Below are 25,890 nucleotides of genomic sequence, written 5' to 3'. Positions count from 1 at the left end.
TTCTTGCATCTAATGCCCCAGGATTTGAAAAACAGTAAAAGAAACCTGACTTCATAATCATAAACCTAGCATACTGCCAAGGGTTCCAAAAATCTCACAAAAGATCATGAAGTAAAAATTAAAACTTTGAAATCAAAGAAGTAAATTGACTGAAAAGAAACATTATAAGAAAAGTTAAAGGAATCAGCAGTATTTAACTGAAGAAACAGCTATGGAACAACTTGATTATTACAGTAAATAGTTTAGATATATATCCAGAATTATAAAAAGCATATAACATTCATATAAGACTGTACTGAGCACTGTAGGACACACAGAATTAATATTATAACTTTAGTTCTTAAGAAACTTACAATCTAGTTTAGTTAAAGCTACAAAGACACTTAATTGATAGGATGAATATATAGGCACAAAATAGGAAAATTTTGCCAGAAATGTGATAAAAGGAAAGCAAGGTGCCTGTACCAATTATTGAAACAGGTGACTCTTTTTTTTTTTTTTTTTTTTTTTTTTTTTTTAATTTTTTTTTTTTTTCAACGTTTATTTATTTTTGGGACAGAGAGAGACAGAGCATGAACGGGGGAGGGGCAGAGAGAGAGGGAGACACAGATCGGAAACAGGCTCCAGGCTCTGAGCCATCAGCCCAGAGCCCGACGCGGGGCTCGAACTCGCGGACCGCGAGATCGTGACCTGGCTGAAGTCGGACGCTTAACCGACTGCGCCACCCAGGCGCCCCTGAAACAGGTGACTCTTAAATGGATCTTTACTCATGGTTGAAGATTAGTTTGAAAACTTTATGAAATGGTTCTTGTTGGGGCACGTGGGTGGCTCAGTTGGTTAAACACCCAACTTCGACTCAGGTCATGATCTCACGGCTTGTGAGTTCAAACCCTGCGTTGGGCTCCGTGCTGACAGCTCAGAGCCTGAAAGCTGCTTCAGATTCTGTCTCCCTCTCTCTCTGCCCCTCCTCTGCTCATGCTCTCTCTCTCTCTGTTTCAAAAATAAACATTAAAAATAAAATTAAAAAAAAAAAAAAGAAATAGTTCTTGTTGTAAAATATAAGGTGAGATCAACTCACCACCTTTCCTCAGGACAGAACTGACCTATATTGTAGAAGATATAGAACCAGGGGAAGCTTTTAAGACCAAAGAAATCACTGTGTGGAAAGAAAATTCTGTGAACATAAATATCCAAGAATGAAGTGCACATCAAGATTTACTGTGACTAAAGACAAAGTCCTCTCACTCTGCGGCAGTGCACAGAGGCAGCAAAATATTAGTACACACAACTATCTATCCCAGAGTAAGTTCCACAATTGCTAAGCAATTTAAAAGTATTTTATAATCAGATAAAACTTTAATACCACTGAAAATATAAAGTACAACAAACCCAAACAAAGTCTCTCCATCTAAACACTAACTTGTGCTTTGTAAGCACCAATTAATGTATAATACCTTTAAAGTCCAAGAAAAATGACACTTTTCAAAAATTTTAGTTTGTAGAAAGCTACAGCATTAGCTCTTAAGTATTGCCTTCTGCTGATTAAACCCATGAGGACTCAATTCATCTATATCTAGAAGGAGTAAGAATAGCAAGATTATAAATCTAAGGATTTAGGGGTGCCTGGGTGGCTCAGTCAGTTAAGCCTCAGACTCTTGATTTTGGCTCAGGTCATGACCTTATGGTTAGTGAGTTCGAGTCCCGCATGGAGTTCTGTGCTAACAGCGCAAAGCCTGCTTGGGATTTCCTCTCTCTCCCTCTCTCTCTGACCCCCCTGCCACATAAATAAATAAACTTAAAAAAAAAAAAAAAAAAACAAAAAAAAAACCTAAGGATTTATAAACTGACAAATTACAAATATGTTCAAAAGATAAGACTGTGTTCAGGAAAAAACTTCTGATATTTCCCAAAGATCTAGAACAGCTTATAATAATTGCTTCTTTGGCTGGGTTTGAAATGTCAATGTTGCCCTCCCCAAACTACATACAATCAACCACATTTGCTTATAAAAATTTATTTGGATCAGAAATAATGGAAATGGAATCCCATAAATTTTCATTAAAACTCACTCTTGGTTTCTGGCACCTAAGAATTCTTTTTCCCCAGCTCTGTTTTATTTCATTCTTGGGTATTTTATTCATGTTTTCTATGCAGTTATAGAGAGCAAAGATTTGTTCAGTTCAAATCAGTATTTTCTTATAACTCATCCTTTCTAATCACAAATTCCATTTTCTCTTTGAAGAATATCACAACCTTCTTTTGCCTTCCATTAGAACAACAGCAATTTTTGTCACAGGGTAATTTTTTACAAGATGACTAGCCTTACTGTGCTACTGTATAGGGGTAGAGAAGGCTACCATAAAGTGCTCCACTAGAGCAACTTCCACTAGAACAACAGCAATTTTTGTCACAGGGTAATTTTTTACAAGATGACTAGCTTTACTGTGCTACTGTATAGGGGTAGAGAAGGCTACCATAAAGTGCTCCCAGAGTTTGGAGAGAAAACAAGCTCAATACAATGAATGAGTATGGTTATCTGCAGAAGCACAATACAACAGAAACGGCACAAGAATGAAGCTTAAAAACATTTGGGTATCACTCACAACTTTCCACTGAGCAGGTGACCTCACGTAAGCTATTTAACCTCTCTCACCCTCAATCCCCTAATTATTTTTAAGAAAATATGACTACCCATCTTAGGGTTATTTTAAGATAATTCAGTAGCCATTCAATTAAGAAATAGCTATTATTATCTTTAAGAATGTTTTTAAATGTTTTCTGATACAAATCAGAGAAATCTACTAATTCAACCATTATCCCCAGGAAACTAGACTAGGTTAACAGAAAGCTATGATCCAATTCAATCCAGTTATTATCCTCTGTGGTAATGGTACTTCTGGCAGCACTAAAATGGGAACTGAATATTATTTAGTTATTGGCTTTAGTTATTAAATAGTTTATGTAGTACATATTTAATCCTAGAGCATTTAAATTCCATTTCTGTATTTGGAGAGCTACCCTCCGGATGAGTCGTGGTGAGGAGCAAAGGCTACCTTCCACTAAAGCAAATGTACCTGATATCTACTTTACTGGTCTCCCTTCTAGGCTCTGCCAGTTGGATGCACCCCATTCTATTCCCCTTTCTCCCACTGGACCCAACTCAGGAGTTAATACAAAGAAATGAGGCCTTTAAGGAACTCATTCTGGTTAGAATGGCAGCAGCAGCAATCTTCCAAAGTCTCAAGCCAAACATATAAAATTCTCCGGTTCTATTACAACCTGGATAAAAATCTCTCTTAAGACCACTGAATCTCCTTTGCTCTTAATCTATGCTCTCTGAACAACATCTGAATTACAAATTTTGTATTCTATATATCTTAAAATCAGAAAGGGCATTAACAAGTGCTCTACACACTGAAAAAGGAATAATCTAACCAGGAATAAATACACTGGGTTCTAATGTTTTCAATGAGTGTACCATGAGTGTGGCACATGTCAGACCTCTAAAACCTGATCCTCTCTGTGAAAACTGACAAATCAAGTGTCAGAACACCAGAAATAAGAACCAGATTCTGAACCCATGGCACTACAAAAATGTAATTACTTGAGATATTTTCTGTGACTCATCATTCATTTCAAACACATACGCTTCCAACACAAACCACTAAATGGCCTACAGTACCCTACAGAAGTAAGTGTCTAATGCTTTCAACAGCACTGTGCATAAGGGACTATTTGCCCCCTCCCATAAAATAAAGATGCTATTCTCTCAAGATCCAAAGAAAGGAAGAAATGAGGACAGTATCTGAAAGGAGAGGAAGTTGATTTTCTAAGTTCAGAAGATTTCTTTTCTCCTCAGAAGATTTGGCAAAACCAGCTTCTACACTGATAAGTTTCTGTATTAGACATTATTCTATTTAAAACGTGGGACGTTCAACATTTAGAACACTGGTAAATTTAATTTTAACCAGAAATTCCTCCTACCCGAATTATACAATTTCTTAACTAAGCCTCCACCAATATGCTTCCCAGTCAAACTTAAAGATGGGAATGAGAATACGTATAATATTTATTTTTCCTATTAAAAAGCAAGTGTCGGGGCGCCTGGGTGGCGCAGTCGGTTAAGCATCCGACTTCAGCCAGGTCACGATCTCGCACTCCGTGAGTTTGAGCCCCGCGTCGGGCTCTGGGCTGATGGCTCAGAGCCTGGAGCCTGTTTCCGATTCTGTGTCTCCCTCTCTCTCTGACCCTCCCCCGTTCATGCTCTGTCTCTCTCTGTCCCAAAAATAAATAAACGTTGAAAAAAAAAAAAATTTAAAAAAAAAAAAAAAAAAAAAGCAAGTGTCAAATGTACATTTCACACCTTCATTACAATTAGTTCCTAATTACTACTCCCGAGGTTTTGTTCAGTTACAAAGTATGTTCAAGTCAGAAAACTGGAATGATTATGTTGCAAAGAAAAAGAATTTCTCCAAAGGAATAAAACATTTCTCACTAGTATTTCAATATATTGACATACCATGTAAGTTTTAAGAATATTAACCTAATCATATTAATCCCCAATAGATTTTAAGTCAAAACACAATCCTGGAACAGATTTAAAAAAAATCTGATCCTATTTTTTACCTACTCTCAATTTTTAATTTATAGAGCCAGCATTCAAATCTTACGTGTTTATACTCACTGTCCTTCCAAAACGATTTCAACAGACAAACCCAAAATACCAGCTTTGGCAGGATTGGTTCTTAAAATCAACTAAGAACTTACTTTACAATTCTGTCTGCATCTGGAACAGTAACAATACAAATATTCTTTAGAATTCTTATCAACACATTCCCAAAAACATTTCAGAAATGTGAAAGTTATCACACAAATGATTGTTCTTTCTTCACCACTTCTTCCCTAATGTGTCTCAGAAAATTAATTTTAAAAATACAATTTATACTCACAAAGACCTAAAATTGTTCACCATCCATAATAACCCACACCCAAAAGTAAATTCCCAGTCTTTTTAAAAAAATTTTTTAAGTTTACTTATTTTGAGAGAGACAGAGACAGTGCAAGTGGGGGAGGGGCAGAGAGAGAGGGAGAGAGAGAATTCCAACCAGAGCTTGACATAAGGCTTGAACTCACAAAACCACGAGATCATGACCTGAGCTGAAACCAAGAGTCAGACACTTAACTGACTGAGCCACCCAGGTGCCCCTAAATTCCCAGTCTTAAACTGGGAGTTACTTTGAACAAGTCAGTGGCATGGAAATTGGGTGGTAGGATGATTATAGTCATTTTTGGGATCCTGATTCAAACTACCTACCTATAAAATGGCATTTTTTTAGATATCAGGGGAAATGTGGACTGGATAATCAGATATTATAAAATTGTCTTATTTTGGGAAATATGATAATGATATTATTATGATTAGCTAATATTAGATCCTTACACTTTCAAAGGAGACATATGTAAATATTTAGAAGTGACACAACGGAATTTACTACCAAAAAAAGAAGGAGCAATTATGTCAACATGTTGATAGCACCCCAAAATGTTGATAACTTTAAATCGAGGGAGGAGTCATTATATTATCCTATGTATGTTATTTAACATGACATACATTTGTTATTTATGTTTAAAATTTTTTATAGAAAGAAAGAGGAAAAAAAGGAAAAGAATAAACCAACCAGTTACCTTTTCCCAGTCAACTCAACTTGGCCTTTCTTATTGAAGAAGAACTTGGAATCATTATATCCCCATCCATTCCATTTCATAACTTCTTGCCTAATAATAAAAAAAAATCCATAAATTAGACTACATTAAATATCTCAAAACTGAATAGTATATCATTGATATTAACTTTCACAATCATTTAAAAGACCTGATCCCACTAACAGTATATCAGTTTAAATAGAATGAATATGCATCAAAATGTCCATGTATTAATATTTCAAATACAGAATCATTCTGATGAGCAGCACCTGCTTCACAAAGGGCAACAACTAAATTTAATGAATTCAAAGGAAAAAGAAGGAACAAGGGAGAAAAATATAATTAGAGTACAAATATGCTTCATGTTGTACATGTTATTAGTTTACATAATAGGACAGTCTAAAAAATTCTGCAATTAAAATAAAACTCACTTGAATAGGAAACAAATTTTTGCACATATTAGAAAAATCACAATTATTAATCTTCTATATTGAAAAGATCAATTTACAGAATAAGTTCACTAGTAATGGCACTACTAGTAGTAGACACTTAATAAAGTATATAAAAAAATCTGAGATGTGTTTACAAACATTCTAAATCCTTCAATTTCCATGTAACCACCAATCTCTACCTTGACCTACATATTAATTTAACAGTTAATGACTATACCAGTTTTTAGTATTCCAAAACAATATGGTATTTTGAATTTCATTGTCTTAAAAAGCATTTTCATCCAAATCAATAATTGATTCAATTCTGAACATTACATAAGATCTGGACCTGTGCAGAACACAATAAGCAACCACACTGAAGTACTGAAGTACTCTGTCAGCATTTATTATTAATGCTGTGTTTTAGCATGGTGCCCTAGTATATCTGGGCAGTTATTTCAAAACTGATAACAAATCTTATTGCAAATTCAATTATGCAGTCTATGATGAAGAAAAGAAAACTCTTCTCTACACAGAAATTATTTGCTGCATTAAAATTTCAAAATAGGGGTGCCTGGGTGGTGGCTCAGTCCCTTAAGCGTCTGACTTCAGCTCAGGCCATGATCTCACGGTTCGTGGGTTTGAGTCCCACATCGGGCTCTGTGCTGACAGCTCAGAGCCTGGAGCTCAGATTTTGCTTCAGATTTTGTGTCCCTCTCTCTCTGCCCTTCCCTCACTTGCACTGTCTTTTTCTCTCTCTCAAAAATAAACAAAATAAATAAATAAATAAATAAACATTAAAAATGTTTTTTAATTAAAAAAAAATAAAATTTCAAACTACATCACAAGAAAAAACCTGTAAATATGTGTGGTGATGGATGTTAACCAGACTTACTGTGGTGATAATTTCACAATATATACAGATTTTGAGTCATTATGTGGTATACCTGAAATTAATTACATGTCAATTATATCTCAGTTTTTTTAATGTCAAAATAACAAAGATTTACTCATTAGAAAGCATTTTAATTCTCTATAATTCCCAAGGAAGAAGAAAATGACAACTGACAAGCAAATTTTTTATTACAATCATAATTCTTCATCCAATTCAAAGGCTTTTCAAACAAGTAGAACACCAACATAACAAAACTGAACCAAGTAAAGGTCATACATAAGATTAAGAAAATTAGAGACCAGGCATAATCTCGTTAAAACTAAAGTTGCTATCAATAAAAACTATAGTCCCTATATAAAAACAAACTATTCAAAAATATCTCAAGAATATCAATCCAGAGACTGGATTTGTAGATGAGCCTGTTATGAACTGTTGCCCAATATTTTCTTCTAATTTCACATTCCTCATTGTAGAGGGAGGTTATGGAAGAAAGCTTTGGAAAAATCTCTACAGAAAAACCTCATGGCTAATATCACCACTAACATACCCATTTTCTTAAGATTACATTTTCTAAAAACTGAATAAGATATCATCTGCTTTACTTTTTTCATAATTCTCTTCACTTTTATGAAATATAATTCACTTAATATTTTATTATATTTCCATAATAATTTACATGAAGATGATATATATGTACATTTTAATTAACATCTTTAATGTTTTTTTGTAATTTTTGTAAACATTTATTTATTATTGAGAGACAGAGAGACACAGAGCGTGAGCAAGGGAGGGGTAGAGAGAGGGGGAGAACAGAATCTGAAGTAGGCTCCAGGCTCTGAGCTGTCAGCACAGAGCCCAACGCGGGGCTCGAGCTCACAAACTGCGAGATCATGACCTGAGCCGAAGTCAGCGGCCTAACCAACTGAGCCACACAGGCACCCAAGTAATATCTTTAATGTTTTATAATATGTGCACAAATTTTCATTTCTGAAATGCATTTTAATACTGAATTTAAACATTTGTCATGAAGGCTGTATTCTATAAAACAACAGTTTGGTGTTACACAAAATAAATGCAAAAATACCAATATAGTTCTTTTGCTTTGGTATTACAATCAGTAGGCACTGGGAAATCATTCCAGTACAGATGTTAAATTTGGCATGTTTACATAACTTAACAATGAGAATCCTTTGCCTTAAAATTATGTGTAGAATTTTAAACAATTATTCCCATATGGCCTCAAAGTAAAAAGCAAAACCTGACTACATGTGTTCACTCTTGGCACTGCACAAGAAAAATGAATCAAGGGAAGCAGGAAATATCTGCTGCTGTGCACTCAAAAATGAAAAGATTTACATTCTGAAGAATCACTGGCCTTAAATTTTCAGTTGGGTAATATCCTAAAGAATTCCCAAGTTTTCAACTATAGGCTAAAGCTACTTTTTTCTCTCTTTTCGTCTCAATTAGAAAATTCTGCCCATGATATGGGCTTACCATATTTGTAACAACTTTTAGAGCCATCCCAGAAGTTGAAATGTAAGCATTTGGAATCCATTTGTACCCCCCACACTCCCAAAACAGTGTTATGTTGCTTAAAATAGTATATATTTAAAATCTAGGTTACCCCAAAATCAATCTTCTGATATCTTCAAGTACCCCATGTGTTAAATAAAAAAGTAGGTGAATTTCCCGGGCTTCTGGTTTTAAACTTTTGTACACAGGTATCCCTTCAAATTACTAATATATTCTATGACCGTTAAACACAACTATGTGATTACATTAAACTTTCAAAATAACTTCTTATACAGAAAATATAATGAGTAACTTGAAGGGCATTATAGCATTAACATTTTAAAAAAGTTAAAAGTAAAACCTCACACAATCACAGAATTCTAAAACTAAAAAAAAAGATCCTGAGAAATCACCTAGTTCAACTGCTCATTTTTCAAATGAAGAAACTTGTGCCCAGAGAAGTTCTCATGATTACACAGCTAAGCTAGTTGTAAGCATCAGAAAGTGAACACCCAGTCTTGTGACTCTTCCTCTTTAGAAAGGTAATGTCTTAAACCCACCAAATCATGCCCTCAAGTAACCAAAATGATTTAAAGGAACCCTTTTTCCTTGACATCAATATTTTTCAAAGCACTATTACATGTTATTATTATAGCCATTCTTCTGCACTTGATCTTAAGCGAAACATTTGAAAATCAAGGACTATGGTGACGTCAGGAACCCCAGTGCCCTCACTTCCTTTATGTATAGTATATAAATTCTGGCATTCAGAATAATGATCCCAAAACCATGGCAAGCACTAAAATGAGGAATGATCAAAGAAATATCAACATTCCATAAGATTCAATTAAAAAGATTCAATTTTCTACTGACCCCAAAGATCAATTAACCAGACTGATCCCTCAGACTTTCCAATTCTTAGAGCTAACTTTACACTAAATTTAAGGTCTTCAAAATATAAGACCCTTCCTCCTGCCAAGAAAAAAGATAAGTCCGTTTGATTTTGTTACACGAAAAAAATAAAACAAATGTTTTACCCATTTACATATCTGACCACAGTACCAAATGGTGAAGAAGCACTTTGTTTTAGCTGGCATAACAAAAGAAAATGGAGACATAATGTAGCATCATGTATACACAAGGTGGCAGTATTCTCCCATGATATATATATTATTTCCTAGTGCTGTGGTTTGCACAATTTTTAACTGAAGTATTTAGATTTAGCACTATTATTATGAAAACCAGAGATCTTTTCTTAAATTGGGAGATGTCCACTTTTAAGTCTCTATATACACATAGATTACTACTCCTCTAATACTAATAAATTTCAAGCATCCTGATATAAATGCATGGTTTCTACCACTGCTATTTCTAATTATACTTTTCACTAGAAAAAAAGGAAAAGGAAAACATGCTTTAACCTAATTTTATTTTGGCTCAGCAGTAAAAAACTCAGTTAAGTGATAACTAAAAAAAAAGAATTTTTTCCATATAATTCCAATAATCAAAATTCTAATAAAAGATACTTCATTACTTAGTTCTGATGAAAATCAAATTTTTATCTATCATTTCTAATTCAAACAATGAGAAAAAGGTACTATGATCTCAGAGCTTTTAGAAAATAAAAACTGAAGTATGAAACTTAAGCCTCAATGCTGGATTTCTAACAAACCATGCTCAGCATCAGATAAATTCAAATTAATCCCATATGTAGTACAAAATGTAGAAGTTAAAAATTAAAAAAACTTTCAGGATTTTTTTTGTACTAATTAAAAATCCTTACTATCAGGTTGTGTGCTTAATTACCTTAGGATCAAGATAACCTAAAGGAAATCATGAAAGTGAAGTAAATAAAGAGTTGAGATACCAAGAACTGATCAACAAATATATCCCTAAAAAGATCTTTTACAAAAATATCCCTATAAATGAAATAATAATCCTGACTTCTTTTATTAAAAAAAAATGAAGCGGGGCGCCTGGGTGGCTCAGTCGGTTAAGCGTCCGACTTCAGCCCAGGTCAGGATCTCACGGTCTGTGGGTTCGAGCCCCGCGTCGGGCTCTGGGCTGATGGCTCAGAGCCTGGAGCCTGCTTCCAATTCTGTGTCTCCCTTTCTCTCTGACCCTCCCCTGTTCATGCTCTGTCTCTGTCTCAAAAGTAAAATAAACGTTAAAAAAAAAAAAAATTAAAAAAAAAAAATGAAGCTAAGTTACCATTAGAAATATAAAAGCCTAATGAGGGAGAAAAACTATGGAACACTAATTCTAAATTTAATTTAAAATGTACATGTTTTAAAATAAATTTAAATATCATGTCTATTCTATAATTCCTACAAAATTATTTCTAAAAATTCAATAGCAAAACTATGTAAAACCATTTACAATACTTACTGCCTCAATCTAACAGTGCAACTAATTCTCTTTTGTTAATCTAAGTAACTTAGTTGTAAGTATAATAATTTATGTATACTATAAGAGAAAGCCCGTTTACAAAAAAGAATTAAAAAAAAATTTTTTTTTTAAAGACATAGAAGGGCCACCTGGGTGGCTCAGATGATTAACCTTTGATTTTGTCTCAGATCATGCTCTCAAGGGTTCGTGAGTTCAAGCCCCACATTGGGCTCTGGACTTAGAGTGTGGAGCCTGCTTCGGCTTCTCTTTCTCTCTCTCTCTCTCTCTCTCTCTCTCTCTCTCTTTCTCTCTCTTTCTCCCCCGCCCCCGTCTCTCACAGAATAAATTTAAAAAAATTTTTAAAAGGTATGGATAAATTATTGTCACTTAACACTGCTACAAATCTCATGACTCCAAGACTATTAAAACATTTGACTTAGAAAATAGATGTCATCAGGCTTCGATAGCTTGATACAATCAAACATCTGAATCACAGAATACTTCCTTTTGTCCTGATATAAAACTCACCAACCAACTCTTCTGATTATATTTTATTTTCTACCAAGAAAAAGTGGCCAACTGAACCAAATAAACCAAATAAATTACCAGGTTTGACAATTTTGCTTTTTCACCATGAATTAGTCTATTGGCATTCTAATTAACTTTGGTCACTAATGAAGATAGTTTACACAAGACAGACCACCTGAATATGACTGACTCTAGTATCCTGACAAGATTAGGCTTCTGGACAGTTCAACAAGATAATATCCCTTACCTCTAGACAGTATACCTTCTCCTTGCAAAACATGGACATGATTCTGTGACACTTTAAACTTCAACATGAATTTCAATCTTCCTTCCACATCCTCATTATAAGTTTTAAATCTCTAGTGGCCATAATAAAAATTTGGTCCTTGCACGTGATAAATTATTAATCAACTTTCTAATTTCTTCCAATGTGATAGTGTAAAATGGACTAAATATAAGATTTATGACAGAGAACATTGTTAGCAAGAACATGGAGAAGGAAACCCAAATGCATTACTTATAAACTACTCCATGGATCAATCATGTGCTAAGTTTTCATAGGTAATGCCATTTCTATGACCCAGCTATACAACTCCTGGGTTTATACTCAGGAGGAATTCACAGACAGTTCCATAAGGGAATAGCTTTGATATATTCTCTGGAGCATTATTTGTAAGAGTAGCTAGAGGCATCACTAAAGGAATGGATAAGTGTTAAGTAAATTCTGTGAAAGAATATGCAGCAATCAAAAGCAATAGATACATACACAGAAACATAGAAAGGTTAAACAGCAGAGAACACAAAAGGAGAAAACAGGTAAAAGATCTACAACATACTATTTTTTTTAGTTCATGGCATTTGTCTATGGATAAAAGAGGCCTCTCTTTTCTTTTCCTCCATCTCTGATTTCTAATCCTATCTGCCCCCTTCCATGGGCATCCATAAATGTTCTCGAGTATATGTGTATGTGTTTTGTAAAATATGCAGTGTTACTTTGTGTATGTATTTTTAATTTGATTAAACAGTGTTATGCTACTTTATTAGCATTTTATTAATAGTATTATACTATTTGCAAATACCATGGACTAAAAAGGTATGATTACCGCAACTCTGTATCTGAAGCAAATATGTTGCTCAGCCCTTGAATCTCAGTGCAGTTTCTCTTCAAGAAAACAATTCTTTCTTTCACATATACATAGATATTCCATGATGGTTTATTATAAAACCCACTGTTGGATTTCTTAGCAATCCCCACATTTTTTTTTTAAATAATAGAATTCCATTCAGAATGAATCAGCTTCAAATATTCAGCAAACCAAGTATGTATTTAACTTGCTACAGTCAACTCTTTAGAGTTCATAAAAAAGTGGTACTTCTCAGAAGAAACTTTTCAAAACCTGAATTCAAGGGTCAAAAAATGTGTCCCCAAGGTTGAAATCCTATTACATTTGCTATGAATCAATGAATGGAAGAAAAAGGAATGTATAAGTATGGGGGAGAGGGGCAGGAACCTTATAGACAGAGGCACAAAGAAGCAGGGAAAGAAGGGAGGTCTGGGGCAAATAAGGCAAAGCCAGTCTTACACCTTGACAGAATAATCTGGCACTCACTACTCACTGAGGCTCCTGGGATGACTTCCCTTACGCCCCAATCTTTCTTCACACACACCAAATTCTAACTGGAAATTCATTATTGTTTGAAAAATCTCTTTAAAAAAGAAATTCCAAGTATTTCATGCTAGGGCAGGCATGTTATATAAGCACATATTCCCAAAAGCCTGGTACCTGCCATTCTGAAGGCCTAGAAAGACACAACTATCCTCCTGTCTTTTACCTTCATGTCTTAGTCTATGTAACAAGTACAAAAGTACTAATTAGTATCAGGGAGTTGTCTTGGCAAAAGACAAAGAACAAGGATGTACACTTCCCTTGACCACGTGAGCTTCCTCATCTATACTTTAAATTATTCCCTCTACTGTCCGCTTGAAATCTAATCAATATGGCGATTTAGGCAGAGAATTCCAGACTGTCTACCACCAGCTGGAAAATGCCAATTCACTTTTATTGTTTTCCTCCCTGTTTGCTAGTAATTGAAATAGGAATCGTATCACAAGCATGTTGAATTGACCAATCTGTAAGTGACCAAAGACCATTTCTGGTACAGTCTTACATTTCTGCAAACAACAAAGAAACATGAATGTCTCCAAAAGTCTGTATGCCATTTTTCAACAGAAACCAAGCTTCTGAGTTCCCTTTTCCAGCTGTCTTCCAGGGTACAACCCAATAATCTTGACAAGACTCTACAAAAGCCAAGACTAAAATCCATATCTGCTTGATATAGAGTATTCTTGTAACAAATGTTTTCTGTTTGTTTTTTGACTTAATACAATAGTAAGCAGCAGCCCCTTCTACTTTAAATGAACAGGTTGTTGGAGTTTTCACCTTTGCTTCTGAAAAAGCCACAGGAAAAAAATGAACCCCACAAAGTTCGGAGGGGAAAAAATATATATATTAAAACCAAGGCCCAATCACAATTACAATTGAAATTCCCAATCGTCTTGGGAGTATAAACATCACCTCGGGAATTCATGTTAAAAGCAGAGTCCTGGATGTCACTCTAGACCTAGCCAATGATTAGAATCTTTGAGAGTGAGGCCTTAGAATCTAAACCTTTTAAACAAGCCCAGCCAGAAAATTGTGGGGCAGGTCATCCACAGACTCTAATTGTGTAAGCACTGCCTTGAGGCACGAGGTAAAGTTGACAGCAGAAGCCTCATCTGTTGAATAGCCACAAAGAGATACAAAGCATTAATGTAAATGGTTTATAAAATTGCTCTCACCCAAACTCTATGAAAATCAGAAGGGACTGGAACTGCAGGGAAAGGGCGATAACTTTAAATTCACTGCACTATAGGACAGGATGGACCAGTGTGGAGTTCTGTGACAAAACAAGGCAGCAAGAGCGCAAAGTGAGAAATGTGGAAGACGGGAAAGAGGGTAACAGGAAATGGAGATTCGTTTTCCATGAGAGCAGAGGTAGACAGGTGCGTACCCAATTTTACAAAGGATTATCCAATAAGGGCGAATGAAGGCTATATAGAAATAATACTTTCTGATCCAAAATGTAGAAAGTCAATCTGTTATGGAAATGTTCCTAGTTTATACATGTTAAAAGGGTAACAAAACTAAAAAGGCGATGGCTTATCGAATAATTTATCTCTAGCACAATTATGTTTATTCAAATTTCAATACATGTGTTCACCAACGCCACACACCAAGTAGAACTGAAGAAGGCGTGCAAATGCCAAGTGGCACAATGGTGACTATTGTGTACAAGACACTGACAATCAGCGCACCCTGCAGTACAAGCAATTGCTAATTCTCTTCATTCTTTGCATTCTTCCTTTTCTCCCTAACGCATAAGGTGGTATTAATTAGAAACCTGTTCTCAATATTAAAATGTCATGGCTGTCATTGAGGACCTCCAACTTCTTATGCTTTCACCTTCAGACACTATTTCAGCACTGGATTTTCCTTATGCTTTCTATACAGTATACTGCAATAGAATATACTGTATAATACTATAAAGCTAATGATTTTACAATCATTACTTCATTTCCTTTTCACATCAATGTTTGTGAGATTGATGATGTAGGTGTTATTATTCCTATTTAAACATACAAAAGCTTAGATAAACAGTAGCTTGTCCAAACAGTACATGACACAACTAGGATTTAAATCTTGTTCTTCTGGCTCCAACACTCCTTAACTACTAAGCTATGATTTTAATACACTTGCTGATTGCCACACATGGAGTAAGAAGTATTACAAGAACCCAGAGAATATAGTGTTCATCTCTAGCTGAGAGAAGAAGGCTTCATTCTAGTTGCTTTGGAAGATGACAGAAATTCAATAATCAAGCAGAGGCAGAAAAGCACAAGGACTTTCCCATGCTAATAGCCCAAATTGGCTGAAGCATAGAACATATGCAAGAAAGTCATGGAGAACAGCAGAGCTGTCAAATTATAGGGATTAAGCCTTATTTCATCAAAACAGTATTTTCTATGTACCATGCCGTCACCAAAAGTAAAAAATCTAACAGTATCTGCTTTAAAGTTGTGCTGCTCTCCAGTGTGGATGAAATTCTAATTCTTTAACATAGCATACAATGTCCTTTACAATCTGGCTCCAAACTACATTTTCACCTTCCTTAACAACTACTCTTCCAGCCACACTAAAAGTTATCACAATTCCTTATACACACCATGACCTTTTATGTCTGCCTGTCTTTGCATATATACATATATCCCTTGTCTGAAATGCCTTTCTCTCTCTAGAAAACTCCTATTTATCCATCAAGAACCACTCCAAAAGTTACTCTTCCTATAAAGCCTTCCTATCTTCCTCAGAAAGAATTTATGGTTCCTTCTGCACACACTGACTGTAGCATTTACTATGTCATACCTTCTATATATCTATCTATGTATCTCTACTGAACTGTCAATCAGTTTTGCAGTGTCAGAATGTAGCACAGCACTAGCAGGCAGCATGCACTCACACTTTCTCTGAACAAAGATTGGTCTGGTAATGGAATGGAGAATCATTTGAAGGGGAAAAAATAAAGGAAGACCAGAACAGATGTGAGACAATTTGAAGATTTCATCTAGGGGCGCCTGGGTGGCTCAGTCTGCTAAGTGTCCAACTCTTGATTTTGGCTCAGGGCATGATCTCTCGGTCTGTGAGCTCTGCATTGATAGTGTGGAGCCTGCCTGAGATTCTCTCTCTCCCTGCCCCTCCCCCCTGACTTGCACAGATGTACACACGCTCTCTCTCTCTCAAAATAAATAAATATTAAAAAATATATATTTCATCTACGTTGGCATCTATGGGAGAAAAACAAAAGTGTCTTGACAATCACAAGTAATAGAATCTACCTGATCTGGGGGCGCCTGGGTGGCTCAGTTGGTTGGGCGTCCAAGTTCAGCTCAGGTCATGATCTCGCGGTTCGTGAGTTTGAGCCCTGCGTCGGGCTCTGTGCTGACGGCTCAGAGCCTGGAGCCTGCTTCGGATTCTGTGTCTCCCTCTCTCTCTGCCCCTCCCCTCCTCATTCTCTCTCTCTGTCTCTCAAAAATAAACATTAAAAAATTTTTTTTTTAGAATCTATCTGCTCTGTCAACAGCGTGGATGAGGGAGAGAGAATGGAGTTCGGCAAGGCCTTATGACTGAGACATTGGGCTTGTGTATTTCAATAACAGTAGAAGTAAACAGAAATAATGGAGTAGTAGGATTGAGGGCTAAAATAACAGCCTTATACATGCATACTAGATTGGAGAATTTAGCAAGATAGTCAGATAGAAATGTGCAATTATTTAAAATGTGAAAATGGAAGTTGACAGAGTTAGAAATATTAACTTAGAAGTTCCCCCAACAGTGGTAAAAGCTAATACAGTCTGAGTGGATGAAGTTATTAAGGAAGAAAATGTTAAAAAAAAAAAAAAGGACTAAAAATTAACCTTAAGAATTTGTAAATTTAGGAAGCAGAAGGAAGAAAAGTCAGCAAAATCATGGCCAGTAGGGTGGGAAGAAAACCAAGATAGTATGACATGGGAGCTAAGGAAGGAAATATTAGGTACCAGGTATTGGGAACTGGTCAAGAAAATGACTTAAGGATTTTATACCTAGATTATTGATGGCTTTTAAAACAACTGTTTCACAAGAGTGTTATAGGCTGAAAACAATTTCAGTAAGTTATTTGAGTGTGTTTTTAAGAAGCAGGCAAAGTCAACAAAGAAAAGAAACTGATGAGGTTCTGGAAAAAATGGCTAAGTAGGAGGATCCTGAGTTCACCTAGTCCCATGGACACACTGAGATAACAGCTACCAAAAGTGCAACTAACTCTGAAAATCACCCAAAGACTGGCAGAACAGACTTTCCACTGTTAATTGTAAAGAGAAGGCCACATCAAAAAGGGCAGGATAGGCAGAGATGTGATTGGGAACCAAACTCTGCTCCCCATCCCCACTCCTTCTCCTCGACCCTTCATCCTCTCCACCATCCCCACCAACCCATGTCTCCACAGGACTAACCACAAACAGGAGGGACATCACAAGCACAGAGAAGTGGAAGGATCAGACCACACCTGGCCCTAAAGAGACAAATCCTGTAACATTTGGCTTTGAAAACCAGTGGGGCTTAATTTAGGAAGTTTTTGCAATCAGCAGGGCTTAACTCCAGGTACTTTAAAAATAACTGGGTTTAGCTATAGGAGACACCCAGAGGGAGATTAAAAAATAGTCCCCACCCTTAAAGAGACAGCATAACAAATAACCCAGCAAGATACAATAGAAGCAGCAGCCTGAAAAGCACCTGGCATATACTGAAGGAGGTTTTATTTGCTAATCTCTGAAGTGCACTGGAAAGACAGGGATACTTAGGAGAATTCTCTAAGAACAAAAATGCTGGCAGGCACCATTTCTCTCCCCCTGCGCAAACCTAGATAGCCAGACACTTGCAGGAACCAGCATGAACACTCTCCATCTATCCTGCTAGCACTGGACACCGTGTAAATGTTCTCCTTCAGATCCACCCTACCCAACCGGACCCAGTTGGCAGGTGTCACTTCAAAGCACTCCTCCCCTAAGTCTTCGTACAAGCAACCCCAACAGGGACCAGTGTTACTCCAAAGAGACTCCTACCCTGGGAAAAGGGGAAGATAATCACATACCTGTGTGCCTGCAGTCCTAGCAGCAAACCTTATAGCTGGCAGTGCAGAGAATGTGCCCTCCCAATTAGTCCTGGACTAGGAGCAGGCATTTGGTCTGACAGCCCACCCTGTGCACAAATGAAAGCTTCTCAAGAGAGAATACAGGGAAAACACCCTGCAGGTCAGTATGACTGCAGCCCCAGCAGATGGGCTGAGGACAGGCATCTGGTTTGACTGTAGACATTACCCACCACAAGCCTACAGTGGCCCCAGATTGGCCCCTGAGCAGCACAGGGGCCGAACGCTGCCCAGTGCACCCACAACAGGCAAAGTGGACCACTGCAGCCAGCTGAACTGAAGGCAAATGTGGATCAGTCACAAAAGGGCACATACAACCCACACAGGAGACACCTGAAGTGTCTGGTTCTGATGAACAAGGGGCATTCAGCTGCAGGGCACCACAGGACCTCTTCTTCATAAGGCCACTACTTTCAATATCAGGAGACATAGCTGACTTGCCTAATACACAGAAACAAACACAGAGAATTAGATAAAATGAGGGGACAGAAGAATATGTCCCAAATGAAAGAACAGGACAAAACTGCAACAAAAGAGCTAAATGAAATGTAGATAAATTATATGCCTGAAAAAAAAAAATTCAAAGTAACAGTCATAAAGATACTCACTGGATTCAAGAAAAGAGTCAGTGAGACCTTCAACAAAAATAGATAGATAGATAGATAGATAGATAAAAAGAGATTAAGAACTGAGTAACTGAAATTAAAAATATACCAAGAGAGGGTATTCTGGCTGGTTCAGTCAGTGGAACTGTGACTTCTGATCTCAGGATTGGGAGTTTGAGCCCCAAACTGGGTATAGGGATTACTTAAAAATTAAAAAAAAAAAAATCTTAGGGGCACCTGGGTGGCTCAGTTGATTAAGTATCCAACTCTTGGTTTTAGTTCAGGTCATGATCTCGTGGTTTTGCGAGTTTGAGCCCCGCAGTGGGCTCTGACTGACAGTGCAGAGCCTGCTTGGGATTCTCTCTCTCCCTCTCTCTCTGCCCCTCCCCCACTCATGCTGCCTATCTCTCTCAAAATAAATAAACATAAAAAATGATAATAATAAATAAATTGATTTTAAAAATACACTAAAGGAATCAACAGCAGATTAGAGCAGGCAGAAGAACAAATCAGCATTCTGGGAGACTGGGTAATGGAAAGCCACTAAGTGGAATAACAAAAGAATAGCAAAAACTGAGAATAAGTTAAGGGAACTCAGCAACATCATCACATGTAATAACCTTTCCCGTATAGGGACCCCAGAAGGAGAAGAGAGAAAGAGAAAGGGGAACCCAAGGAGGTCCACACATAATTAAATTGGCAAAAAAGTAATGATAAAGAGGGAATCTTAAAAGCAGCAAAAGAAAAGTTACATATAAGGGAAACCCCTAAGGCTATGAGCTGATTTTTCAGCAGCAACTTAGTAGGCCAGAAGGGAAGGGTATGATGTATTCAAAGTACTGAAAGGAAAAAACCTGCAACCAAGAATACCCTACCCAACAAGATTATCATTCAGAATAGGAGAGATAAAGAACTTCCCAGACAGACAAAAGTTAAAGGAGCTCATCACCATTAAACCAGCCTTACAAGAAATGTTAAAGGCAATTCTTTGAGTGGAAAAAAAAATGGCCATAATGAGTAGTAAGAATTATAAATGGAAAAAAATTCACAGGCAAATGATAACATACAATAAAAGTAGATTAGTAATTTATAAAATCACTATGGAGGTTAAAGCACAAAAGCAGTTAAGTCAATTATAGCTACATAAATCCACCAAGGACTTCACAAAATAGAAGGATGTATAGCATCATATACGTAAAATGTGCGGGGGGGGGGGGTAGTAAAATTTACTGCTTTTAGAATGGGTTCAAACTTAAACGACCATCAACTTAACACAGACTGCTACACACATAAGATGTTATATGTAAACCTAAATAGTAACCACAAATCAAAAACCTTTAATACATACACAAAAAGTAAAGAAAAAGGAATTCAAACATAACTAAAAGAAAGCTATCAAAACACAAGAGAGTAAAAGAAGAAAGGAACAGATGGACTTCAAGCTGTATTACAAAGCTGTAATCATCAAGACAGTATGATACTGGCACAAAAACAGACACTCAGATTAATGGAACAGAATAGAGAACCCAGAAATGGACACACAAACATATGGCCAAATAATCTTTGACAAAGCAGGAAAGACTATCCAATGGAATAAAGACAGTCTCTTCAGCAAGTGGTGCTGGGAAAACTGGACAGCAACATGCAGAAGAATGAACCTGGACCACTTTCTTACACCATACACAATACTAAACTCAAAGTGGATGAAAGACCTAAATGTAAGACAGAAAAGCATCAAAATCCTCGAGGAGAAAGCAAGCAAAAACCTTTATGACCTTGGCCACAGCAACTTCTTACTCAACACGTCTCCAGAGGCAAGGGAAACCAAAGCAAAAATGAACTATTGGGACCTCATCAAAATAAAAAGCTTCTGCACAGCGAAGGAAACAATCAGCAAAACTAAAAGGCAACCAACAGAATGGGAGAAGATACTTGCAAACGACGTATCAGATAAAGGGCTAGTATCCAAAATCTATAAAGAACTTATCAAACTCAACACTCAAAAAACAAATCATCCAGTGAAAAAATGGGCAAAAGACACGAATAGACACTTCTCCAAAGAAGACATCCAGATGGCCAACCGACACATGGAAAAAATGCTCAATATCACTCATCAACAGGGAAATACAAATCAAAACGACAATGAGATACTACCTCACACCTGTCAGAATGGCTAACATTAACAACTCAGGCAACAACAGATGTTGGTGAGGATAAACACAAAGAGGATCTCTTTTGCACTGCTGGTAGAAATGCAAACTGGTGCAGCCACTCTGGAAAACAGTATGAAGGTTCCTCAAAAAATTAAAAATAGAACTACCCTACGACCCAGCAATTGCACTACTAGGTATTTATCCAAGGGATACAGGAATGCTGTTTCGAAGGGGCACATGCACCCCAATGTTTAGAGCAGCACTATCAACAATAGCTAAAGCACGGAAAAGAGCCCAAATGTCCATTGATGGATGAATGGATAAAGAAAACATGGTATATATATATACAATGGAGTATTACTCGGCAATCAAAAAGCATAAAATCTTGCCATTTGCAACTACACAGATGGAACTAGAGGGTATTATGCTAAGCGAAATTAGTCAGTCAAAGAAAGACAAATATCATATGACTTCATTCATATGAGGACTTTAAGACATGGAACAGATGAACACAAGAGAAGGGAAGCAAAAATAATATAAAAATAGGGAGGAGGACAAAACATAAAAGACTCTTAAATATGGAGAACAAAAAGAGGGTTACTGGAGGGGTTGTGGAAGGTGGGATAGGTTAAATGGGTAAGGGGCATTAAGGAATCTACTCCTGAAATCACTGTTGCACTATATGCTAACTAACTTGGATATAAATTTTTAAAAAAAGAAGGAAAGAAGGAAAGAAGGAAAGAAAGAAAGAAAGAAAGAAAGAAAGAAAGAAAGAGAGAGAGAGAGAGAGAGAGAAAAACTACCAAAACAACCATAAAACAAGTAATAAAATGGCAATAAGTACATACTTATCAATAATTACTTTAAATGTAGGAGCACCTGAATGGCTCAGTCAGTTAAATGTCTGACTCTTGATTTCAGCTCAGGTCATGATCTCCTAGTCATGAGATTGAGCCCCACTTTGGGCTCTGCACTGGGCATGGAGCCTGCTTGAGATTCTCTCTCTTCCTCTTCCTCTGCCCTTCCCCAACTTGCGCATGTGCATGATCTCTCTCTCTCTCTCTCTCTCTCTCTCTCTCTCTCTCAAAAAAAAAAAAAAAAAAAAAAATTACTTTAAATGTAAATGGACTAAATGCTGCAATCAAAAGACACAGGGTTAAGTATGCTGTAGTTTTTTAAATTATAAAAAAGCAAGACATAGAGTGTTAAATGGATAAAAAAGCAAGATCCATCTATATGCTACCTACAGGAGACTTACTTCAGACCTAAACGCACATGCAGATCAAAAGTGAAGGGATGGAAAAAACATTCAGCATACAAATGGAAGCAAGTGAAAGCTGGGTAGCAATATTTATATCAGACAAAATAGACTTTAAAATAAAGCCTGTAATTGAGGTGTCTGGGTGGTTCAGTTGGTTAAGTGTCTGACTCTATCTCAGCTCAGGTCTTGATCTCAGGATTGTGAGTTCAAGCCCTGTGTTCATCCCAGTGTGGAGACTACTTAAAAATTAAAAAAAAGTAAAATAAATAAATAGATAAATAAATAAACAAAGACTGTAAAAAGAGACAAAGGATACTTCGTAACAAGAGAACAATCCAACAAAGGGATATAACAATTACATATATCTATGCACCTAATATGCTAGCACCTAAGTACATAAAGCAACTATCAACAGACACAGATACAAAGGAAGAAATTGACAGTAATAAGATAATAGTAGAGGACTTTAACACCCACTTACATTAAGGGATAGATCATCCAAACAGAAAACCAAGGAAATGCTTTAAATGACATCTTAGACCTAACAGATATATTCAGAACAGTCCATTCAAAAATAGCGGAATGTACATGAAACATTCTTCAGAACATATCACATTAGGCCACAAACCAAGTCTCAATTTTTTTAATGTTTATTTTTTTTATTTTGAGAGAGAGCGAGTGAGCAAGCAGGTGGGGAAGGGGCAGAGAGACAGGGAGAGAGAGAATCCCAAGCAGGTTCTGTGCTGTCAGCGCAGAGCCTGATTCAGGGCTTGAATTTATGAAACATGAGATCATGACCTGAGCCAAAATCAAAAGTCAGATGCTTAACTGAATGAGCCGCCCAAGTGCCACTCAATACATTTTAAAAGACTGAAAGCATATAATGCATTTTCATACCACAATGGTATGAAACTAGAAATCAATCACAAGAAAAATATGGAAAGAACACAAATACATGGAGACTAAATTCACATGCTACTAAACAATGAATGGGTCAACCAAGAAATCAAAGAGGAAATTAAAAAATACGTAGAGACAAATGAAAATGAAAACAGAACAGTCCCAAGTATTTGGGATACAGCAAAAGCTGTTTTTAAGAGGGAATATTAGAGGAGCACCTGGATGGCTCAGTTGGTTAAGCATCCAACTTCAGCTAAGGTCATGTTCTTGCAGTTCACGAGTTCAAGCCCCATGTTGGGTTCTATGCTGACAGCTCTGAGCCTGGAGCCTGCTTCAGATTCTGTGCCTCCTCTCTCTGGCCCTCACCTGCTCATGCTCATGCTCATGCTCTGTCTCTCTCTCTCTCAAAAATAAATAAAAAACATTAACAAAAATTAAAAAAAAAAAAGAGGGAAGATTACAGCATTACAGGTCTACCTCAAGAAAGAAACAAGAAAAACCTTGGGGCACCTGGATAGTTCAGATTTCAAGCCCTGCATCATGCTCTGTGCTGACAGCTCAGAGCCTGGAGCCTGCTTCAGATTCTGTGTCTCCCTCTCTCTCTGCCCCTCCCCCACTCATTCATATTCATTTTCTCTCTCTCTCTCAAAAATAAACATTAAAAAATGTTTTTAAAAAACAAGAAAAATCTCAAATAAACAGGCTACACTTACACCTAAAGGAGCTAGAAAAAAGAACAAAGCCCAAAGCCAGTAGAAAAAAAGAAATAATAACAATAAAGGCAGAAATAAATGAAACATAGATTTTAAACGCCATAAAATAGATCAATGAAACCAGGAGCTGTTTCTCTGAAAAAAGAAACAAAATTAATAAATCTTTAGCCGGACTCATTGACAGAGAGAGAGAGAGAGAGAATGCACATGTGCTCAAATAAAACCAGAACTGAAGAAGAAATAACAACCAACACCACAGAAATACAAGGGATTATAAAAGAATATTATCAAAAATTATATGTCAACAAATTGAACAACCTAGAAGATATGAATAAAATCCCAGAAATATATAACCTTCCAATACTGCATTAGAAAGAAGAAAATTTGAACAGAATGATCACCAGCAATGAAATGGAATCAGTTATCAAAAAACTTCCAACAAACAAAAGTCTAAAACCAGGTGGCTTCACAGGTGAATTCTACCAAAAATTTAAAGAAAAGGTAATATGTATTCTTCTCAAACTATTCCAAAAAATATAAGAAAAAAAAAAGAAAGAAACATTCCAAATGACACATTACCCTAAAACCAGATAAAGACACTACAAAAAACAAAAAAAAAAAAAACAAAAAAAAACCAGCCAACATCTCTGATGAATACAGATGCAAAAATACTCAACAAAAATATTATCAAATCAAATCCAACAATACATTAAAAAAATCATTCACCCTGATCAAGTGGGATTTATTCCAGGGATACAGGGGTGGTCCAATATTTGCAAATCAATCAACATGACACAATCACATTAACAAGAGAAAGAATAAAAATCATATGATCATCTCAATAGATGCAAATAAAAGTATCTGACAAATTACAACATCCAGTCATGATAAAAGCTCTCAATAAAGTAGGTTTAGAGGAAACATACCTCAACATTATAAAGGCCATATATGAAAAACCCACAACTAACATCATCCTCATGGGGAAAAATTGAGAGCTTTTCCTTTAAGATCAGGAAAAAGACAAGGATATCCATGTCCACTCTTACCATTTTTTTTACTCTACATAGTACTAGAAGCCCTAGTCACAGCAATCAGACAACAAAGAGAAATAAAAGGCATCCACATTGGTAAGGAAGAAGTAAAACTTCCACTGTTTGCAGATGACCTGATAATATATATAGAAAACACTCAAGGAGCACCTGGGTGGCTCATTTGGTTAAGTGGCCGACTCTTGATTTCAGCTCAGGTCATGATCTCTGGTTCATGGGTTTGAGCTCTGCATGCAGCTCTGCACTGACAGTGCAGAGCCTGCTTGGGATTCTCTGGCTCCCTTTCTCTCTGCCTCTCCCCTATTCATTCGTTCTCTCTCTTATCCTCTCTCTCTCTCAAAAATAAAAAAATAATAACATTAAAAAAAAACACTCAAGATTCCACCAAAATAAATGAATTCAGTCAAGTCACAGAATACAAAAACAAAACAACAAAAAACTTGCAATTCTACACTATAGACTAATAACGAAGTAACAAAAAGAAAAATTAAGAAAACAATCCTATTTATAATTGCACTAAAAACAATAAAATACCTAGGAATAAACTTAACTAAGGAAGTGAAAGACCTGTACTCCTAAAACTATAAAACACTGATGGAAAAAAAATTAAAGATGACACAAACAAATGGAAAGATATTCCGTGTTCATGGATTGGAAGACCCAATATTTATTTTTTTTTTACATTTATTCATTACTGAGAGATAGAGAGAGACAGAGCATGAGCATGGGAGGGGCAGAGGGAGGGGGAGACACAGAATCTGAAGCCGGCTCCAGGCTCTGAGCAGTCAGCACAGAGCCTGACGTGGGGCTCAAACCCATGAGCAGTGAGATCATGACCTGAGCCGAAGTTGGACGCCTAACTGACTGAGCCACCCAGGTGCCCCAAAAGACCCAATATTTTTTAAATGTCCATACTACCCAAAGCAACCTACAGATTCAATACAATCTCTATCAAAATACCAACATTTTCCT

General features: G+C 36.5%; 1 protein-coding gene across 1 annotated transcript in view; it reads right to left on the bottom strand.

Moving 5' to 3' along the window:
* The window catches only part of AGPS (alkylglycerone phosphate synthase), a 145,147-nt gene that overhangs the window by 104,487 nt on the left and 14,770 nt on the right, over positions 1 to 25,890 (bottom strand). Inside the window, exon 2 of the mRNA XM_025935115.2 lies at positions 5,686 to 5,775. Coding sequence (XP_025790900.2) covers positions 5,686 to 5,775 — 90 coding nt within the window. The remainder of the gene's footprint in view (positions 1 to 5,685; positions 5,776 to 25,890) is intronic.

This window comes from Puma concolor, chromosome C1, assembly GCF_028749965.1.
Source record: "Puma concolor isolate L17-30 chromosome C1, mPumCon1.1.hap2, whole genome shotgun sequence".
Classification (NCBI taxonomy): Eukaryota; Metazoa; Chordata; class Mammalia; order Carnivora; family Felidae; genus Puma; species Puma concolor.
The sequence above is the reverse complement of the archived record's forward strand: the minus strand, read 5'-3'. Positions and strand labels throughout refer to the sequence as shown.